We start from the raw sequence: 22,092 nt of genomic DNA on the forward strand, positions 1-22,092 counted from the left end.
TTCTTCACTAGGTTTGGCCATGGAGGTCGGTATCAGCTATTTTGGAGTTACTTGGTTGATTTAATCTACAGGTATAATTTGGTCTACAATTATATGGTTTAGGTTTTATATTTTCGACCTTTACCAACACAGCTAACTCAAAAACGATTAAATAGCATGTAACTATTTTACTAAATCTATAATAATATATTTTCGGCCTTTACCAACATAGCAAATTTAAAATCCGATTAAATAGCATGTTATCTATTTTACTAAATCTACTATAATAAAATATTACCTGGATGTAAGGTTCAATCTACAGATGGCTTTAATCCAATCGGGATAATATTGCATTATATTATATTACTTTATAAAATATTTTCATATATTGTTCCTATTATATATATATATATATATAAATATTTTGTATAATATTGAAGATAATAATATAGAAGGTAATTCAAGCAGACAATACCAAGCTGGATTTAAAGAAATGCAAGGGATATATATATATATATATATATATATACATACATAAAACTTATCGTTGTCTACCCACAATCTAGATGACTTCAACTGTGGCCACAGGTCATCTAGATTGTGGGTAGACAACGATAAGTTTTATGTATATGTGTATATATATATATATTTTTTTTTTTTTTGTTTTTTTATATATTTATATCCCTTGCGGTTCTTTAAATCCAGCTTGGTATTTTCTGCTTGAATTACCTTCTATTATTATCTTCAATATTATACAAAATATTTTATACACATTATGGTTGTAATGCATAATTGCTCTAGCAACTGCAGTGGCCCATAAGTATTAGTTACAGCTTGTTACAATTTTTTAACTTTCTTTCCATATTACTCATATAAATATATATATATATATATATACTAACAGTATACAATCAATTCAGAATAACCATATTACTGACAATAATCACAGTTTACTTATATCAAAATAACACATTAACATTTGCAAAAAATTGTACAAATTATAATCAAATGTTTAAGTATTATAATAATCTTAATATACTTCAATTATCTTAATAATAATACTTAAATAATCTTTAAGTATTATAATAATAAGAAGAAAATGAGATATTTTTCTGGGGGATATCAATTGAGGAAATAATCTTAAGTATTATAATAATAAGAAGAAAATGGGATATTTTCTACTCTTCATCATCATCAGCCATTTTCAATCCACTGCAGGATGAAGGCCTCTCCAGCAACTTACCAGTTCCTTCTGTTTTGAGCACTGGCCATCCATTTACTACCCAAAAACTCATGAATTTCATCTATCCATCTCCGCCTTTGTCTTCCAGGTTTTCTTCTAGTCCTCTTGGGTACCATTCTGTTATTTTCTTAGTCCATCTGTCATTAGCATTAGCATTAGTAGAGGCATTTGATGCAAGAAAGCAAGCTTATGCAGCATCAGCCAAAAAAAAAAAAAAAAAAAAAACCCACTTCCACTTCACCCCTCTGTTCGTTCAAAATACCTGTCCAGCTGAGCCTTAAACTTATTTAGGCTATCAACCTCCACCACAAGGGATGGCAGTCTGTTCCACCAACCAACCACCCACTGGCTAAAGGCAAATTTCCGCACGTCTATCCTACATCTGTCTTTCCTCAATTTGAATTTATGCCCTCTCAGGTGATTTTTCTGAGCTAGAGGAAGAATCCCATCAGCATTGAGCATGCTTAAACCATTCAAGGCTTTATACACCTCTATCAGATCACCTCGCTGGTGCCTAGTCTCCAGACACTGTAATTTGCAAAACTTAAGCCTTTCTTCGTAAGAGCACCCCTTTGTTCCATTCACTAATCTTGTTGCCCTTCTCTGTACTCGTTCCAGCAGCTCTACATCCTTCTTGAAATGAGGCCTCCAGACCTGTATACAGTACTCTAGGTGTGGCCTGACCATTGCCTTATACAATGGAATAATCACCTCCTTATCGCTGCTGGAAAAATTCCTGTATATCATTGACAATACTCCATGAGCTACTCTTGCAGCCCGTCTGCACTGCTCAGAGAACTTCATATCTGCCTGCACAATCACCCCCAAGTCCCTTTCATTCTCTACCACTGTCAGTGTAGTACCACAGAGTTGATACGTTGCTCTGGGGTTGCTGTTTCCCATGTGTAGTACTTTACATTTGTCAATGTTAAACTTCATTTGCCACCTCACAGCCCATCTGCTCAACCTTTCCAGATCCTGTTGCAGCAGCATAGTGTCAGTAGTGTCCTTGACAACCCTGCCAACCTTTGTATCATCTGCAAACTTGGACATTAAGCTTGATATACCATCATCAATATCATTTATAAATACAGAAAACAACAATGGACCCAACACTGAGCCCTGAGGGACTCCACTAATAACATCAGTCCACGATGAGCAGTGTTCATTGATTACCACTCTCTGTCTTCTCCCCCTCAACCACCCCTTTATCCATAGCAGCAATTTGCCTCCAATGTCACACTGCTCCAATTTGTGTAGTAGTCTTCCATGTGCAACAGTATCAAAAGCCTTTCTAAGATCCAAGTATATAATATCAAAGTTATTCCCTGCATCCAGCTCTTTTGTGACTGCATCATAGTATCCAATCAAGTTGGTCAGGCAAGACTTCCCCTTAACAAAACCATGCTGTGTCTGAGCTATAACTGAAGTCTTGTCTAAATGATCCTGCAGTGCTTCTTTAACCAGTGCCTCCATTAATTTTCCTGGAACAGAAGTTAAGCTCACAGGTCTATAATTACTTGTTTCAGCCTTTGATCCTCATTTGTGAATTGGGGTCACATTTGCACATTTCCAGTCCATGGGTACCTTCCTGAGTCCAAGGAAGCTCTCATAACTATGGTAAGGGTTTGCTTACTTCCTTTGCTGCCTCCTTTAATATAACTGGATAGATCCCATCGACCCTGGGTGCCTTTCTTGTGTTTATCTTCAACAGTTTCTCCTCCACTTTACTCCCAGTTATTTCAAGATTTTGTAGCTTACTGCTAGAGTTGAATACACCTCTGGCATTCCCCTTGCTGAATAACTCCTCGTGTGTGAATGTCGATGCAAAATATTCATTTAGTTTGTTAGCTACCTGAGCAGGATCATCAACAGTTGACCCATCAATATCAAGTGGACCAATCTGATTCATCCCCTTCCTTCTAGAGTTTACATAAGTAAAGAACTCTTTGCTGTTTTTCTTTGCATCCCTTGCCAAGGATTTCTCGTAATCTGCCTTCGCCTGCCTAACCTCCTTTGTAACTTGGTTGCATATCAACTTGTATCTATCATAGGCTTCTGTGTCATGTGTTAATTTGTAAGTATCCCATGCGTTTTTCTTCTCTGCCATATGCCTCATTAGTTCATCTGACATCCATTTTGGCCTAAACCTTGAACAATATTTCTTAGTTGGTATGTAAAGCCTAGTAGCTTCCAAGATAAGTTCTTTGAATGCTTCCCTTTTTGAATTTGCTGTTGGTAACATCATCAGTTGGTCCCACTGTATAGAATTTAAATACTGTCTCAGTCCATCGTAGTCGCCTTTACGGAAGCAATAACCCTTCCCTTTACCCCTAATGGTAGTTACCTCTTTCAGTAAATCCCACTTCAGCACACTGTGATCACTGCCACCTAGTGGTTCATTTATCTGCAGATTCTTAATGCATGAAGAATCACTGCTGATAATCAAATCAAGAGTATTACTCCCTCTAGTTGCCTCCCGAACATGCTGATGTAGAAAACAATCATCCAATAAATCCACAAAAGCCCTGCTAGTGTATGAGTAACCAGCCCCCAAATTCCAGTCAATATCTGGGAAATTAAAATCTCCCATTATAAGACTCTCTGATTTACTGGCCCACTCTATTTCCCTGTACAGTTCCTTATTACACTCATCAGAGTCATTAGGCCTATAGCACACTCCTACTCTCAATTTTGATCTCCCAATGCTTATGTCACACCAAACTGACTCAACACTGCACTGTCCAGCGATGTCGACTGGCTTCACTTCCTTGGTTTTTATGTGTTTCTTAACTAATAGCATAACCCCTCCCCCCTTCCTATCCTGTCTATCCTTTCTGTAGACGTTGTACTCCCCAAATTGCAGTTCTGCATCCCTTATATCTGTGTGACACCACGTCTCTGATATCCCAACAATATCTGCCTTTGATGTTTTGAGCAATACCTCAAATTCATCAAATTTATTTACTAAACTCCTAGCATTGGTGTACACGCAAGTATACCTGCACCTGTTTCTATTCTTAGCTACCCTAACACAACCCATGTGTTTACTTGAACCCTAAGGGATCCCAGCAGTCTCTGAAATACCATGCATCTTGTTTTTCAGGCTTCTGCTCATTCTAATAGAAGCAGTGCAAGAATCTCTTTCACCTCTGCCAGTGGCTACTGTCAATCTATTGGTCTTTGTCTCCCCCCAAGCTAGCAGTTTTCCGACCCACCTAACACTGCCTCGATAGCATCAGCAAATATTCTTGCACCCTTTCTATTTAAGTGTATCCCATCCCTGTAGAAGCAATCTCTCCTGTTAACAAGTACAGTCCAGGCTGAAAACAATTCTACCCCTTGAGCCTTGCACAATCTTTCCAGGGCCGAATTGATTGACAAGGCTCTCATCATATACTCCCTCCTATCGTGTCTGGGCAGAATTGCAGACACTTTCAAATTCAACCCTAATTCTCGGCTTTTGTTCAACAGTGACCTGTACTTGTTAAGTAATTCTGCCGGTCTCCTACTCTTAATATTATTAGTGCCAACGTGTACAACTATATCACCTTTTGTGCCCTTAAAAGATGATATTCGCTCTACAACGTCATCAACCTTTGCCCCTGGCAGACATACCCTGGTCCTGTTCCACCTATCTTTTTTACAAAGCATATTCCCCGTTTCCCTGACAATAGAGTCACCAACAACTACTAGTTCCTTCGGGACCAGCGCATTCTGCCTTGGGGGTTGTCTCTGTGTCACGCGATGCCCAAGTGCAAGCTCTGGCGTTGATGTGGGCAGCTGAGAGCTTGATGGGCCCCTCAATTTAGTTTCTTCGAGGGCATCCACCCTGTCCTTCAAGCTCTCATATAGGCCCACAAGAACGCCGAGTTGTTGCCTGATATCGATACACTCCTTGCATCGCGCACACACAAAGATCATGTCATCATGTCTTCGAGCTATGTGTCCTGCCCAAGACCATTTTAGTTCTTTAGTTTTGATAAGAATGTCCTTTACTTGAGTTTGCTGCCTGATCCATTTGTTTCTCTTCTTATATAACAGTCTGATTCCCAATATAATTCGTTCCATTCTTCGCTGTGTAGTTCTCAGCTTCTCTTCCATTCTTTTGGTGAGTGCCCAAGTTTCACTTCCATAAATCATGGTGGGGAGTATACATTGGTTCATTATTTTACGTTTCAGACAAACTGGGATATTGCTCTTCAGTATGTGACTATATTTCCTGAATGCTATCCATCCAAAATTTATTCTTCTCTTGACTTCCAGCCATTTATCATTATTACAGCTAATAACTTGTCCCAGATAAGTATATGACTTCACCTTTTCAATTACTGCTCCTTCAATCATTATTTCCCTTTCCATGGCATACTTGTTCATCATTAGTCCAAAATCCTTACTAACTGTGCATAACTGATTAAGATTTTCCTTTAATTCTTTGGGAATCGTGGCTTATAACCACAATGTCATCTGCAAATTGTAAATGGTTTAGGTACTCTCCGTTCACACTGACTCCTTTCTGCAACCAGTCTAATCTTCTGAAAGCTTCCTCAAGGGCAGCAGTAAACAGCTTCGGAGATATTGTGTCTCCTTGTCGAACTCCTTTCTCGATTTTAAATTTGCTACTGTCTTTGTCTAGTCTAATAAAGGAGGTAGCACTCTCATATATTTTCTTCAAAATCATAATATATGGGGTATCTATGTCTTGTCTTTCCAGTGCCCAAAACATTGCCTTATGCTGTATGGAGTCAAATGCCTTTTCATAATCCACAAATGCCAGGCATAATGGTGTTTTATATTCATTTGCTTTCTCCATTAGCTGTGATATTATGTGAAGGTGATCCATAGTTGAGAATCCTGTCCTAAAGCCAGCTTGCTCTTTCGGTTGATTCTCATCAAGTATTCTTTCTAATCTGTTAGTAATGACCCTTGTGAACAACTTGTAGATGTGGGATAACAAGCTAATTGGTCTATAATTTCCAATTTCTGATTTATCTCTTTTCTTATGCAGCAAAACTATGATTGCATTATTCCACTGCTTAGGCGTCACACCTTTTCTAATGCACTTTGTGAAGAGCCTTGCCAGTTTTTGTGTTATGTCTCTTCCTCCCAATTTTAACAACTCTACAGTAACTTCATCTTCCCCCAAGGCTTTCCGATTCTTCATTTTCTTCAATGCATGTTCTACTTCATCAGGAAGAATATCAGGTATGTCGTATGTGTTGCTACTTTGCAATCCATCTTCCCCACTGCTGGTATCATTCCCTCGCTCCTTGTATAATTTTCTATAGTAGTCTTCTGCTATTTGAATTATGCCTTCTCTGCTGTTTATAAGTACACCATCGCTATTCTTCAGTTTCAGTATCATTTGTCTTTCTGTATTACTGCTCATGGCTGCTGATTTAAATCCTTTGTTTTCCCTTAATGCTTGTTCTACTTTTCTTGTGTTAAATCTTCTTTTTTACTCTTACTTTTTTTACTCTTTTTACTCTTACCCCTTTAAAAATATCCTGCTAGCACCCATGATCATGGCTAATGTATTTGTCAAAAAATTCGTGAAAATGCAGCTAATAATAAATACCTGTATAATTTTAGTTATGCTAATGATACTTATGAAGAAGCTGCCAAAATACATTACTTTAAATTTTCATATTCTGAAAGTATTCTTATTTCAAGTTTTTTATCTTTAGCATTTCAATGCTATCATATCAATTTTATCTTTAGCATTTCAAACCTATAATTATTGCTGAAACACCTTATACAAATACCAAAATTCGACTTGAAAAATTACCAATTAAATGCAATATAATAAAGTAAAATTAATTAAGTCTTATTTGCTGATCATATTTTAACTGTTTGTTTCTGTAACAGAAACAAATGATCTTCAAATTGAGAGATATTTGTCGTTAAGTTTTCTTGTTTTTTTATACTCTTTCTACAAAATTAATCTAATAAGGTAAATTTTTACTTACTAAAATTTTATTTTTATATTTTTGCAATATAGTAGATACTGTCGGGATTCTGGGCCAGACCCAGTTGAACATAATAGTACCATAAATATGCAGTAGACATTTTTGAAGTATAGAAAAGATAATTTGTTACCTGTGATTTATTCCAAAAATTCTGTAAAATTCACGAGCTTTCCTAAACATCAGTATTACAAAATTTAAAAATAAACTAAAAATAATACTGTTAATTATTAGTAGGAAGCATGCTATGAAGAAACCTTCAAATGAACTGAAAACGTGTATCCCCTTATCACGCACGCATATGGAGAGTGGGATCCCACTTTTTTTTTTAAGTGTGGTAAAGACTTCTAATGGAACACAACAATCAATAACACTCACACAAACATTAAAACCTTTCCCAAAATGGGAGAAAAACACTTTTCACATAGTTTTCCATGACAGCATGAATCTTACTGGTGTGGCTTCAGTTCACTTGAGGATTTCCTCATGGCATGCCTGTCACTAATAATTAATGGTATTATTTTTAACATTTGTAATACAGATGTTTAGGAAAGCCCTTGAATTTCATGGAATACTGCAATAAATCATAGGTAATTTTGCAACAAAATTATTGTAACTTTCAACTAAGGTACCAAACAGGTTGAAATTTTTAATTACAACATGAACATTTTAATTGGTTAAATTTTTAATTACAGTACAGTAAAATAATTCTCCCTTCCAAAATATATCATACTGCATACAGTAAGTTACATATATTGTACAGTAAATTGTACGGTAAGTTACATATATTTAATATGTAACTTACTGTACAATTTACAACGTAATGAACTCTGTATATCCATTCTGAGTGGGCACAATCTCTGGATCACTTTTTCTTTTTAAGTGGCATACATATGGTAACTAAGTCAATATTCTTTATAAATGACAATCAAAAAATTCTCAAAAAACATTCACTGAATGGTATACACATTTAGTGAACCACTACCCCTCCCCCCCAGTTTAATGCCTCATATATAAATCAAACTCACAAACAGCAATTAGGAAATTCCACACCCTAAAATTTTCTCAGTGTCACTGTAAAAAATCAATGATTTTCAAGTGAAATCTCTGTCCTGCATAATCCAAGAACCAAGTTCACTGTGACAGTATAGTGGTTTCATCACTTGTCAATTGTCTGGAGAAGGGTCTGTGTTCAAAGATTAGTTGAAGATTTGAACAAGTTAGCTCCTGTTGGAGCTATCAGGTGGATAGAGTAGGGGGAGTCCACCACTGTGGGTTGAGTTTTTCAGCCTTATCATGCAAACTGGCCCATGAATACACCCCATGTATAGACATAATATACTGGCCTAAGATTATAAGACAATACAAAATCAAAAGCAAAACAGATTTGTCAATTCTTGGCAATACCAGAACAAAGTGAAAATGGATAGTGTCAGATATTTGGACTCCTGATGAGAGATCTAACTACATTAATCTTTTGCAAGGGTGCCAGCACATATGGCACAATGGATAAAACTTTTAATGTGAAAATCAAAAAATTTAATTTATTATTATTTTTTTTTTCTAAATGAAGTGGTTTACACTTATTTCAGTACTGAATCTGAACATACTCAATTTTTTTTTTCTAGAACCCTATCAAAAGAGTTCTGAGTGAAGCGAAGTTCCATTTTATGCATTGTCACAATGCATAAAGTGGAATAAAGATCAGTGATTTGGTTCATCTATCTGCAAGGAAAAAAACATCCAAAACAATCCACGAAGAAATGATCGCTGTTTATGGAGAAGACTGCTCAGGTTACAGTGTTGTTGCAAATTGGTTAAACAATTCAAATGTGGAAGAACCTCAGTGCATGATAAAGAAATCCCAAGACACTCAACTGCTGTAACAGAAGAGAGTATCGAAAAAATTGAGACATTAATCCTGGAAGATCGCCATATTAGTGTCAAAGAACTAGCTGCAAAATTCAAAACTAGTGTAGAGGCTGTGGAGAACATCATCCGTCAATAATTGCATACGAGTAAAGTGCCTGTTAGATCAGTGTTTTCCAAACTGGGGTCCATAGACCAGTTAAAGAGAGTCCGTGAATTCAGAGGGTATCAAGTAATATGTGTTTATTTTCTTAAAAAAATATACTGATAGAATCACAACGAATTTTGTTATAGACCATTACTTATTTTCAATATGATTAGTATATATAATTGTATACATTTCAAATTATTTGTTCTATGAATAGAAAACTAATGATAAATAAAGTTATTATATATCTGTATAAAAATAAAGTTGAGTTGTTTCACACATAAAATTTTGAAATTTCTTTTAAGAAAACCCAGTGTTTTCACATGCATGCAAGCACGCATAAGGGTCCGCAAACTTTTTTGAAGGGGTCCGCAAACTTGTTTTGATTTTTAAAGAGGTCCATAAATCTCAGTAGTGTGGGAACTGCAGTGCTACATGGATTCCTAGACTTCTTACCCCTAACCAGAAGAAGTAAAGGGCACAATGTACTAAGAAAATCTAAAATACTGCCACATTCTGCCTATTCCCAAGACCTTGTAATCTCTGATTTCTTCCTCTTTTCTCCATGTACTCCTTTGTGGAAAACACTGTGCTACAGATAATGAGGTGATTTCTGCTCCCAAGTCATGATTTGAAAAACAGTCAGAGGACTTCTACAAACTAGCCTGCAGAAGTGTATTGAGAGGTGGCAAAAATGTGTCATTTTGTCTGGGACTTTGTTCAAAAGTGTAATACGTGGCATTTATTTCAACCTTCTATATGTAGGTGGTAGATGACTTTCATCAACCGGTGAAATACTACCACTTTGCTTATTGGAGGCTTGAAGAGGTGAAATCCATGTTTAGTCTCTAGAGCAAAGTTTCCGGCATCTCCATCCCCCCATACTTCTCCTTCAAACCCATGCACGGTACTAAGTACTATAGGTTTTGATACCTTTCGTGTTTGGGGTTTTCATAAAAAAAAAAAAAAAAAAAAAAGAACTACTTCTGGTTGAATACAAGTCTTTTTTGAACTCCCTTCATATGTGTAAACACATCTTACCTTAACATTTATGTTTCTTGATAAAAACTGCGTCTATAAATGCTCAGTGTTTCTTTCATTGATGTCGAGCAGTTTTTCCATAATGATTTTCCATGGTTGCAATCTTTCCCTGTACTCAACACTACTATCACAGAGGTTAGGTTGCCGGAGAGAAAGCTAGGTAAGAATCAAGGAAATTAATCTTCAGTAACACGTTGCACTCCAGATTCTGATAAGACTGCAGTAACTGTTCTTTTTTTTTTTTTTTTTTTTTGTGAACCCAAAACACGAGAGGTATTAGAACCTATAGTACTTAGTACCGTGCTTGGGTTGGAGGTTGAGAAGACAAAAGAAGATATTTGTTGACATTGGACTTAACTTGTGCAGATTGTAATTTTCAGGAAATACGTATGATGGAAGGTTGTTCCAGAAAACGGCAGTTGAATGAATAAATAAGGAAGATGAAAAGTTGGTTCTGTGGATTTGAAGTTGGACAGTAAATGGATGTTGGCTGGTGGCGGCACGTGTTTGGACTGTTTTGAAAGAGAGAGCGGGAATTATAGAAGCCAATTCAGAAGAACAGTGCCCATGGAAGTATCTGTAGAAGAGGCATGCAGCAGAAACAGTACGTCAGTACTGTTTCTGCTGCATGCCTCTTCTACAGATACACATCTAGTTCCACATCATAAATAGTGATTTATGATGTGGAACTAGATGTGAATAAAGACGAGTTAAAAGAACAATTATGGATTAAGAACTTGAAAGATTATGGAGTAAACCAAGATGTATTCCAAGAAAGTTTTAATGTGATATCTGTGAATAAAGCAAAGAACAAGAAACTGAATAACTGGATAGTGCAGATAGCAGGTTGCGTCCATAAGCAGTTGATTAGAAAAGGAAAAGTGTTTGTGAATTGGTCTGCCTGTCGGGTTCGCGACATTGTCACGGTGACCCAGTGTTACAGATGCATGGCTTTTGGCCACAATGCAAAGTTCTGTAAAATGAAAGCGTTTTGCAGATATTGTTCCATTGAAGGACATTGCTATAAAGATTGTGTTAACAAGGAAAGACCGCCTTGTTGTATAAATTGCAAACGCAGAAAAGTAACAGCAGAACATAATGCTGTAGACCATACTTGTCCCGAGTATGAAAAGGCAATGGCCCTAAGTCGGAGAAGAACAGATTACGATTAAAATTGTTAAGTGATGTTGTCTGTAGATATGGGTCTGTGTCAGGAGGTAGTAGTAGTAGTGGCACATGATGCAAGAAAGCAAGTGTAGGAGCTTATGCAGCATCAGCCAAAAAAAAAAAAAAAAAAAATCACACCATTCCCTCCAAATGCCTGTCCAGTTCCTCCTTAAATTTATTTAACCTATCAACTTCCACAACGACAGATGGAAGTTTGTTCCAGCAATTAACCACCCGCTGGCTAAAGGCAAATTTCCGCACATCTATTCTACATCTGTCCTTTCTTAATTTGAACTTATGTCCCCGTAGGTTGGTAATCTGAACAAGTGGAAGGATCCCATCAGAATTCAGCGTGCTCAACCCATTCAAGGCCTTATAGACCTCAATCAGATCACCGCGCAGGTGCCTAGTCTCCAGCCACTGCAATTTGCAGAACTTAAGCCTCTCTTGGTAAGAGAATCCCTTCATTCCCCTCACCAATCGTGTTGCTCTTCTCTGTACACGCTCAAGCAAATCTACATCCTTCCTAAAATGAGGCCTCCAGACCTGTACGCAGTACTCAAGGCGTGGCCTGACCATTGCCTTATACAGAGGGACAATCACCTCCTTCTCCCTGCTAGCAAAATTCCTATATATCATTGACAAAACCCCATGACCCGCCCTAGCAGCCTGTCTGCACTGCTCAGAAAACTTCATATCTGACTGCACAATTACTCCCCAATTCACAAAGGTGGATCGAAGGGTGACACGAGTAATTACAGACCAGTTAGTTTAACTTCTGTTCCGGGTAAAATAATGGAGTCGCTGGTTAAAGATGCATTGCAGGATCATCTAGACAAGACTGCAGCAATAATTCAAACACAGCATGGGTTTGTTAAGGGAAAGTCTTGTCTGACAAATTTGATTGGTTATTATGATGTGGTCACAAAGGAACTGGTTATTTGTTTGTTATTTGGTTTTTAGGAGCATTAGCAACTAAGGCCATATTGCTCGGGGATATGCGGTGGTCATTCCCTGACCTTTCCGCTTCCTCCGTATTTGGTGGTGACGGGCTCGAACCCCGGTCTAATCAAGAAGCGTGTGCTACGCACTACTGCTCCTTCCCACCTGGCTACGGAGGCGCCTCAAAGGAACTGGATGCAAAAAATAATTTTGATATCATACACTTGGATTTCAGGAAAGCTTTTGACACTGCTGCGCATGAAAGACTACTGTACAAATTGGAGCAGAATGGTATTAAGGGTAAGTTGCTACAATGGATAAAAGGATGGTTAAGTGGGAGAAGACAGAGGGTGGTAATCAATGGGTGCTGCTCTTCGTGGACTAATGTTATTAGTGGAGTCCCACAGGGTTCGGTGTTGGGTCCACTGTTGTTTTGTGTATTTATCAATGATATTGATGAAGGTATATCAGGCTTAATGTCGAAGTTTGCAGATGACACAAAGGTTGGCAGGGTTGTTAATGACAGTAATGGCAGTGTGCTACTGCAACAGGATCTAGATAATTTGGGCAGATGGGCTAAGAAGTGGCAACTGAAGTTCAACCTTGACAAATGCAAAGTACTGGATATGGGTAGAAGTAACCCCAGAGAAACGTACCAACTGTGTGGTACTACACTTAAGGTGGTAGAAAATGAAAAAGACCTGGGAGTAATTGTGCAGTCAGATATGAAGGTGCCGTGGCTTGTCACTGGCCTGCTAAGGAAGGCTTATTGAGATAGTGCTATGCTTGGAAAGAGACTCAGTGTGAGACTACAGTTTTAAGATTTTATAAAGTTAAGTTAAATAATTTTAACCTCCAAACTTGTAGAGGTCTTCCTCCACGAGGAAGGGGCAGTAACTGTGTTCACACGGGATATTTACTTATCTCTGTGTGACCACACGGTAAAAACCGATATAACGAGTCCTTTAATCAACAGAAATGTCTAGAATAATTTTGGCCTGATAATTAATGTAGTGATGATAAATCACATAAAATATAACTGTAACAAAACAAAAGTTTAAGACTTTTGTGCAGATAGGCTATTGCCTGGGTGGTGCAATGAAGGTTCTGTTGCTTAAATGGAAAAATCAGTCTGAGTACCAATGGTACTTTTCCCAGAAGCTTTCTGGGAGTATGAGGGCTTGGCGCTATTTATAGGTTGGATGCATCTTCTGGCCTCCTGATAGGAGATGTTTAGTTCTGTTTTTAGTTTCTGAATTTGCTTCTCCTCTTTCCACTGCTCGCATGCTCGAGAGTATGCAGGGTGTTCTCCTTGGCAGTTAGTACAACTTGGCTTAGAAGCTAAACATTCCTTGCTCTCGTGGTCTTTAGCATCACAGCGAGCACAGGCAGGGTTGCCACGACAAGCTGTTTGAGAGTGGCCATACTTTTGGCATTTAAAACACCTCAGTGGGTTCGGGATATAAATCCTCACTGGGCAGTTTAAATAGCCTGCTTTTATGGAACTTGGAGGCCGTGGGGGTGTTGAATGTTACGATGAGAACTTGAGTAGGGACGAGATTCCCATCCTTCCGCATCGATATTCTTTTCACAGCCGTCACTCCTTGGTCTTTAAGTTCAGAGCAGATCTCTTCTTCAAAAACATGAAGAAGATCCCACTCTGATATGACACCGCGTGAGAAATTCAAGGTTTTATGGGGGGTAACAATGATGGGTAATCCCCCTAAAAATGTGGCTTTCAGTAGTTGCTGTGCATGTTTTTGGCTTGCAGTTTCGACTAAAATGTCTCCAGAACGTAGCCTTTTTACAGATTTTGGAGATCCTGTCAACCCTTCTAATCCTTTCTGGATGAAAAAGTGCCGGTGGAATGGAGAATGAGGAAAAGCGGTGTCACAGATGATGGTGGTGGTGTATCATCAGTTCTGGCTCTTTTTGCAGAGGTATTTCTGTGGTTTCGTCTCGATTAGGTAGGGGCCTTGTTGGGCCCCAGAAGAAATAGAATTTAAATTACTCATAGGAGTAAAAAGAAAGTGTTTGATGCCTAAGTACCTCACCCACCACAGAGCCCAACGAGGGGACGCCTACTCGTGAACTAGCAGGTACTGCATACACGAATGGGATGCCAAGTTCGCTTAGGAGCATCATACCCACGTTACCAATAAGTCTTTATCCCGTCCCAGGACCAAAGGAAGGGAGACTTATTGGAACGCAGTTGACCCTAGCAGTAAAAAACCACCTGCCGATTGTTCCCAGTCGGGCCGGTCCGGGACCACCCATCTTGTCGAAGCAGGGGCCAAAGTGGTGTATTGAGGCTGGGCCCCTCAACCACCAGGATCCCGCCTTTGCACATTCCACGGGTCGCGGCGCACGGCTGCACACGCCGGATTCCAATGATGTAACCCTGGAACCAAGGAATGGGCGTTAGATCCCAGTGATGCTAATCTGGAAAACCAGAAGCATCACTGGGAGGTCCCCTCACCACGTACAGGTGCCCACATCGAGGAGTTGAAAGGGATGGTTAAGAGAGAGAAGACAGAGAGTGGTAATCAATGGACACTGCTCTTGGTGGGCTAATGTTATTAGTGGAGTCTGCCAGGGTTCAGTGTTGGATCCATTGTTGTTTTCTGTATTTATTAATGATATTGATGATGGTATATCAGGCTTAATGTCAAGTTTGCGGATGATGCAAAGGTCGGCAGGGTTGTTAATGACAGTTTGCTGGTGCAGCAGGATCTAGAAAAGTCAAGCAGATGGGCTGAGAGGTGGACTGAAGTTTAACATTGACAAATGTAAAGTACTACATATGGGAAGCAGTAATCCCAGAGTAACGTATCAACTGTGTGGTACTACATTGACAGTGGTAGAGAGTGAAAAGGACCTGGGAGTAATTGTGCAGGCAGATATGAAGTTTTCTGAGCAGTGCAGATGGTCTGCAAGAGTAGTTCATGGTGTCTTGTGAATGATATACACGAATTTTTCTAGCAGGAATGAGGTGATTATCCCCATGTAAAAGGTAATGGTCAGGCCACACTTTGAGTACTATATACTGGTCTGGAGGCCTCATTTTATGAAGGATGTAGAGCTGTTGGAACAAGTACAGAGAAGGGAAACAAGGTTAGTGAATGGAATAAAGGGTTTTTCTTATGAAGAAAGGCTTAAGTTTGGCAAATTACAGTGTCTGGAGACCAGGCACCTGCGACGTGATCTGATTGAGGTGTATAAATCCTTGAATGGTTTGAGCATGTTCAATTCTGATGGGATTCTTCCTCTTACTCAGAATAATCGCCTCAGAGGGCATAAATTCAAATTGAGGTAAGACAGTTGTAGGACAGATGTGCGGAAGTTTTCCTTTAGCCAGTGGGTGGCTGATTGCTTGAACAAACTTCCATCTTTCGTTATAGAAGTTGATAGCTTAAACAGATTCATGGCAGAACTAGACAAACATTTGTGTGCCTTTGCTAATGCCCTTATTAATAATCCATATTCTGATGGTCCTTTTCAAGGAAGTCCCCATATGATGAAATGCACTTCCTCCAATGTTTCTGCCATTCTTCAAAAACATAATGCTAGCCATTTTTAAACATGCATTTGAAAATCACCTTCAATATCTTAATTACTTCTTCTGGTGACTGGAAACCAAGGAAATTTTTTCTTGAAGCTGCCTCTTTAACTTTGGAAAAAAAAAAAACATTTGTAGGGTGCAAGGTCAGGACTATAGGACAGACAAGGAATACATTTGACATTAATGATGGCTAAGTAATTGATGATGGTATGAGAATTATGAAATCTTGCACTGTCATGATGTAGCACCCACCTGCATGTAGTTGAAGCCATTTGAGACGAATGTGATCCCACAATCTGTATAGTTCTGTAGTAAGGTCCCTATAACAGTCATATACTATAGCACAACACGTTGGTAAACCATTCCTTAATGTCAAAAAAAAAAGAGATGACCATAATATTTCCTGCAGAAGCTGCAACCTTTGCTTTTTTTTCAGTGTCGGTGATGACATAGACTTCCAAACAGAGTTTTGTCGCTTACTGTCTCTCAGTCAAAATGATGAAGCCATGTCTCACTCACTGTTGTTATCATCTTGTGCAGAATCTCACCATCTTCAGTAACAATCCAATGGACCTGTGACAAACCTCTGTGTAAACTTGTTGCTGCTGCTCAGGTGTAAGTAGTCTTGGGATCCAGCATGCACAAACACATGTCAAATGAAATTGTTATGGAGAATACCATGGGGTTGTTGTTGTTATTTGGTTTTTAGGAGCATTAGCAACTAAGGCTATATTGCTCTGGGGATATGCGGTGGTCATTCCCTGACCTTTCCACATCTTCCGTATTTGGTGGTCACGGGCTCGAAACACAGTCTAATCAAGAAGTGTGTGCTATGCACTGCTGCCCCTGCCCACCTGGCTACGGAGGCGGCGAATATATGGGGACTTCCTACCAGTATTCTCAACATCTCTGCCAATTGCTTTACTGTTATACGACGATCTCCCACGATTACAGAAGCAGTGTTTATGGTTTCTGTGGTGACTGCAGTGGTTGGAGCTCCAGGACTGCTGATTATTGTGACTGAATCAGTCCATCTTTAAAAATTCTATACTGGCTGCAAGCTGTGCTATATGAAAGTGTAAATTCACCATACACCTTTTTTAATATTTCATACACTTCAACTGATGTTTTCTTGAGATGGAAACAAAATTTGAGAGCAGTATATTGTTCCTCACATGTCACGTCCATATTTACATAAGCAAAACTGAAGAGGCATTAATTTGACCAACCAACAATGTCACACCATGCATATAAGTAAACTGCACTGTGATGCAACTTGGTTTGGTCTTAAATTCTGTAACTCAGGCAGAAATAAAAAGCATCAAGTATTTAATGAAAAACTGATTATTCTTTATTGAACAGCCCTTGTAGAAATAAACAGATAATTATTTACATACAAAACTCATCCCACCCTTCCTCTCTCTTGGTGTTACTCATATAAGTCTATTGTTAACTCTCTCTGCATTCCTTCTGCCATCTTCTAACTTTTTTTTTTAACCATATCAATAGCATCACCTATCCAATGATAATGAAAACAACCATGCTTGACACAAAACTGTAAACATAGTTACAGAATTGCCTGACATGTCAGTAAATTTTATGCAACAGCTTGGTATAAACAATATCTTACTTCTAGATGTCAGTCATGAAGAATTTGCAAATTTTTCTGGTCTCAGCTGTCTAAAAAATAAACAACTTTATTTTATTATTGCTCAAAATTAAGACAGGTCTCCTTAAATGAAAATACATGCTGCTTTTAGAGATGAATTCCTTCCCGAGACCTTTTTATTGTCTAAACTCTCGTTACTAGAGTGATGCAGGGATGAACATTAGCTAATCACACCTTCTAGTGATGCCAGTTTCAAAATAATACCTATAATATAGAAAAGGCAAACTGATAGATAAAAAATGATTTATATTATTATGTGTAATATATTTTATAGTGATATTTGAAAAACAAGTTTTAACTGCTATGAGTCAATTTTCTTTCATTCTTCAATTTTGGAAACCAGTGTGCAAGTATGTACAAACCTGCATAACCTCCTTTGGCCATGCTAACAAACCGCTGATGTTTCTGAAGAAAGCTAGCTATTACCATATGAACATACTGATCTTCTTCTTCTCTACCACTGCCCATGAAGCACAAGTGTTCTCCACCAGCAATTGACTCTGCAGCCAGTGCCTGTTGTTGAACTGCAAAAAGTGCTTCTACTACGGTACCAAAAGCTACAGGTTCATGTAACATCTATAAATAATAACAATGCTGACAATTAATTTCTTGTCTGAGATCTTATGTTAAAAATAGCTGCTAGTACGTAAAAGTAAAGTGTTTACATTGATTAATTTACCTTGATTAATACATTGATTAATTTACCTTGATTAATTTACCCATCAACAATTATAGAAAAACCTTGTTCAAAGCTCTGAAACTAAAAAATATGAATATTATATCTTTGCCAGAGATACTATTGCTATTACAATTATAACATTAAATAAACTTGTAAACAAAAGACATTAGCATTAGTACAGGCCTTTAATGCAAGAAAGCAAGCTTATGCAGCATCAGCCAAAAAAAAAAAATAAATAAATAAAAATAAATAAATAAATAAAAAATAACCACTTCCACTTCACCCCCCTCTGTTCATTCGAAATACCTGTCCAGCTGAGCCTTAAACTTATCTAGGCTATCAACTTCCACGACAAGGGATGGAAGTCTATTCCATCAACCAACCACCCGCTGGCTAAAGGCAAATTTCCTCACGTCTATCCTACATTCGTCTTTTCTCAATTTGAATTTATGCCCTCTCAGGTGATTATTCTGAGCAAGAAGAAGAATCCCACCAGCATTGAGCATACTCAAACCATTCAAGGCTTTATACACCTCTATCAGATCACCTCGCCGGTGCCTAGTCTCCAGACACTGTAATTTGCAAAACTTAAGCCTTTCTTCGTAAGAGCACCCCTTTGTTCCATTCACTAATCTTGTTGCCCTTCTCTGTACTCGTTCCAGCATCTCTACATCCTTCTTGAAATGAGGCCTCCAGACCTGTATACAGTACTCTAGGTGTGGTCTGACCATTGCCTTATACAATGGAATAATCACCTTATCCCTGCTAGAAAAATTCCTATAAGACATGAAACATCAAATGAATTAATAAGTTCTTGCAGTCACCAACTTTATGATGTCATTCAAAAAGCAGTGTTTAAAAATAAATGCAAGGGGTATCTATTTTTAAGCACTGTTTTGAGCTTTACTACACTGTCAAACCCTTTGTGCTTAACCATTCATGTCATGAAAATTTAACTTGCCAAATATTGAATGGAACTTGTGGGTTAAACACTCGCACACTAGCAAGACTCTTGTGGATTTATTGAATGACTGTTTTCTACAGAAGCATGGTACAGAGATCAAAAGAGGGAGTAATACCCCTGATCTGATTATTAGCAGTGATTATTACTGCATTAAGAATCGGCAGATAAAAGAACCATTAGGTGGCAGTGATCACAGCGTATTCATATGAGATTAACTTAAAGATGTCCCCCCATACTAGAGCCTTATAAACCTCAATCAGATCACCTCTGAATTGCCTGGTTGCCAAGCACTGTATCCCACACATACAGAGTCTTTTCTCATATGGTCGCACTTTTGTCAATCTCATCATGCAAGCTGCCTGCCTTTGGAATCTTTTAAGAAGCTCATGTCTTTTTTCAGATGAGGTCCACACTTGAACATAGTATTCCAAATGTTGTCATACCACTGCCTTATACAGTGGTACTATGACATCATATATCTCTACAGGATAATATTCAATAAATCACTGATGGACACCTTTGGGCTTTCTGGCTGCCTGTTTAGAAAACTTCAGAAAACCGCTCAGAAAACTTCATGTCTGCTCATATCATAACTCCCAGATACATTTATTCCTCTACTGTTTTTAATTCAACTTCAAAAAAACGTATATTTTATTTTCCAGTTGCTATTCCCCAAGTGTAAGACTTTGCATTTATTTGCATTAAAACATAACTGCCACTTCTTTGATCATCTTTGAAGTCTATTCAACTCATTCTGAAGCACTGATCATTAATGACTCTATCAATCTTTACATCGTCTGAAAATTTTAACATCATGCCTCTTAACTTAACAAGTACAGGTCACTGTTGAACAAAAGCCGAGAATTAGGGTTGAATTTGAAAGTGTCTGCAATTCTGCCCAGACACGATAGGAGGGAGTATATGATGAGAGCCTTGTCGATCAATTTGGCCCTGGAAAGATTGTGCAAGGCTCAAGGGGTAGAATTTTTTTCAGCCTGGACTGTACTTGTTAACAGGAGAGATTGCTTCTACAGGGATGGGATACACTTAAATAGAAAGGGTGCAAGAATATTTGCTGATGCTATCGAGGCAGTGTTAGGTGGGTCGGAAAACTGCTAGCTTGGGGGGAGACAAAGACCAATAGATTGACAGTAGCCACTGTCAGAGGTGAAAGAGATTCTTGCACTGCTTCTATTAGAATGAGCAGAAGCCTGAAAAACAAGATGCTTGATATTTCAGAGACTGCTGGGAGCCATTGCGGTACAAGTAAACACACGTTGTTTGTGTTAGGGTAGCTAAGAATAGAAATAGGTACATGTATACTTGCGTGTACACCAATGCTAAGAGTTTAGTAAATAAATTTGATGAATTTGAGGTATTGCTCAAAACATCAAAGGCAGATATTGTTGGGATATCAGAGACGTGGCGTCACACAGATATAAGGGATGGAGAACTGCAATTTGGGGAGTACGTCTACAGAAAGGATAGACAGGATAGGAAGGGGGGAGGGGTTATGCTATTAGTTAAGAAACACATAAAAACCAAGGAAGTGAAGCCAGCTGACATCGCTGGACAGTGCAGTGTTGAGTCAGTTTGGTGTGACATAAGCATTGGGAGATCAAAATTGAGAGTAGGAGTGTGCTATAGGCCTAATGAGTATAATAAGAAACTGTACAGGGAAATAGAGTGGGCCAGTAAATCAGAGAGTCTTATAATGGGAGATTTTAATTTCCCAGATATTGACTGGAATTTGGGGGCTGGTCACTCACACACTAGCAAGGCTTTTGTGGATTTATTGGATGATTGTTTTCTAAATCAGCATGTTCGGGAGGCAACTAGAGGGAGCAATACTCTTGATTTGATTATCAGCAGTGATTCTTCATGCATTAAGAATCTGCAGATAAATGAACCACTAGGTGTCAGTGATCACAGTGTGCTGAAGTGGGATTTACTCAAAGAGGTAACTACCATTAGGGGTAAAGGGAAGGGTTATTGCTTCCGTAAAGGCGACTACGATGGACTGAGACAGTATTTAAATTCTATACAGTGGGACCAACTGATGATGTTAGCAACAGCAAATTCAAAATGGGAAACATTCAAAGAACTTATCTTGGAAGCTACTAGGCTTTACATACCAACTAAGAAATATTGTTCAAGGTTTAGGCCAAAATGGATGTCAGATGAACTAATGAGGCATATGGCAGAGAAGAAAAATGCATGGGATACTTACAAATTAACACATGACACAGAAGCCTATGATAGATACAAGTTGATATGCAACCAAGTTACAAAGGAGGTTAGGCAGGCGAAGGCAGATTACGAGAGATCCTTGGCAGGGGATGCAAAGAAAAACAGCAAAGAGTTCTTTACTTATGTAAACTCTAGAAGGAAGGGGATGAATCAGATTGGTCCACCTGATATTGATGGGTCAACTGTTGATGATCCTGCTCAGGTAGCTAACAAACTAAATGAATATTTTGCATCGACATTCACACATGAGGAGTTATTCAGCGAGGGGAATGCCAGAGGTGAATTCAACTCTAGCAGTAAGCTACAGAATCTTGAAATAACTGAGAGTAAAGTGGAGGAGAAATTGAAGATAAACACTAGAAAGGCACCCTGGGTGGATGGGATCTATCCAGTTATATTAAAGGAGGCAGCAAAGGAAGTAAGCAAACCCTTAGCCATAATTATGAGAGCTTCCTTGGACTCAGGGGAGGTACCCATAGACTGGAAATGTGCAAATGTGACCCCAACTCACAAAGGAGGATCAAAGGCTGACACAAGTAATTATAGACCTGTGAGCTTAACTTCTGTTCCAGGAAAATTAATGGAGGCACTGGTTAAAGAAGAACTGCAGGAT

The 22,092-nt window shown here is 38.5% G+C and overlaps 1 protein-coding gene across 1 annotated transcript in view; it reads right to left on the bottom strand.

The window, feature by feature from the left end:
- TBC1D23 (TBC1 domain family member 23) overlaps positions 1-22,092 on the bottom strand; it is a 249,771-nt gene that overhangs the window by 71,209 nt on the left and 156,470 nt on the right. The window contains exon 11 of the mRNA XM_090381875.1: positions 17,949-18,162. Within this exon, the coding sequence (XP_090238001.1) occupies positions 17,949-18,162 (214 nt within the window). The remainder of the gene's footprint in view (positions 1-17,948; positions 18,163-22,092) is intronic.

This window comes from Mastigoproctus giganteus, chromosome 9 (genome assembly GCF_048544385.1).
Source record: "Mastigoproctus giganteus isolate SK-2022 chromosome 9, ASM4854438v1, whole genome shotgun sequence".
Lineage (NCBI taxonomy): Eukaryota > Metazoa > Arthropoda > Arachnida > Uropygi > Thelyphonidae > Mastigoproctus > Mastigoproctus giganteus.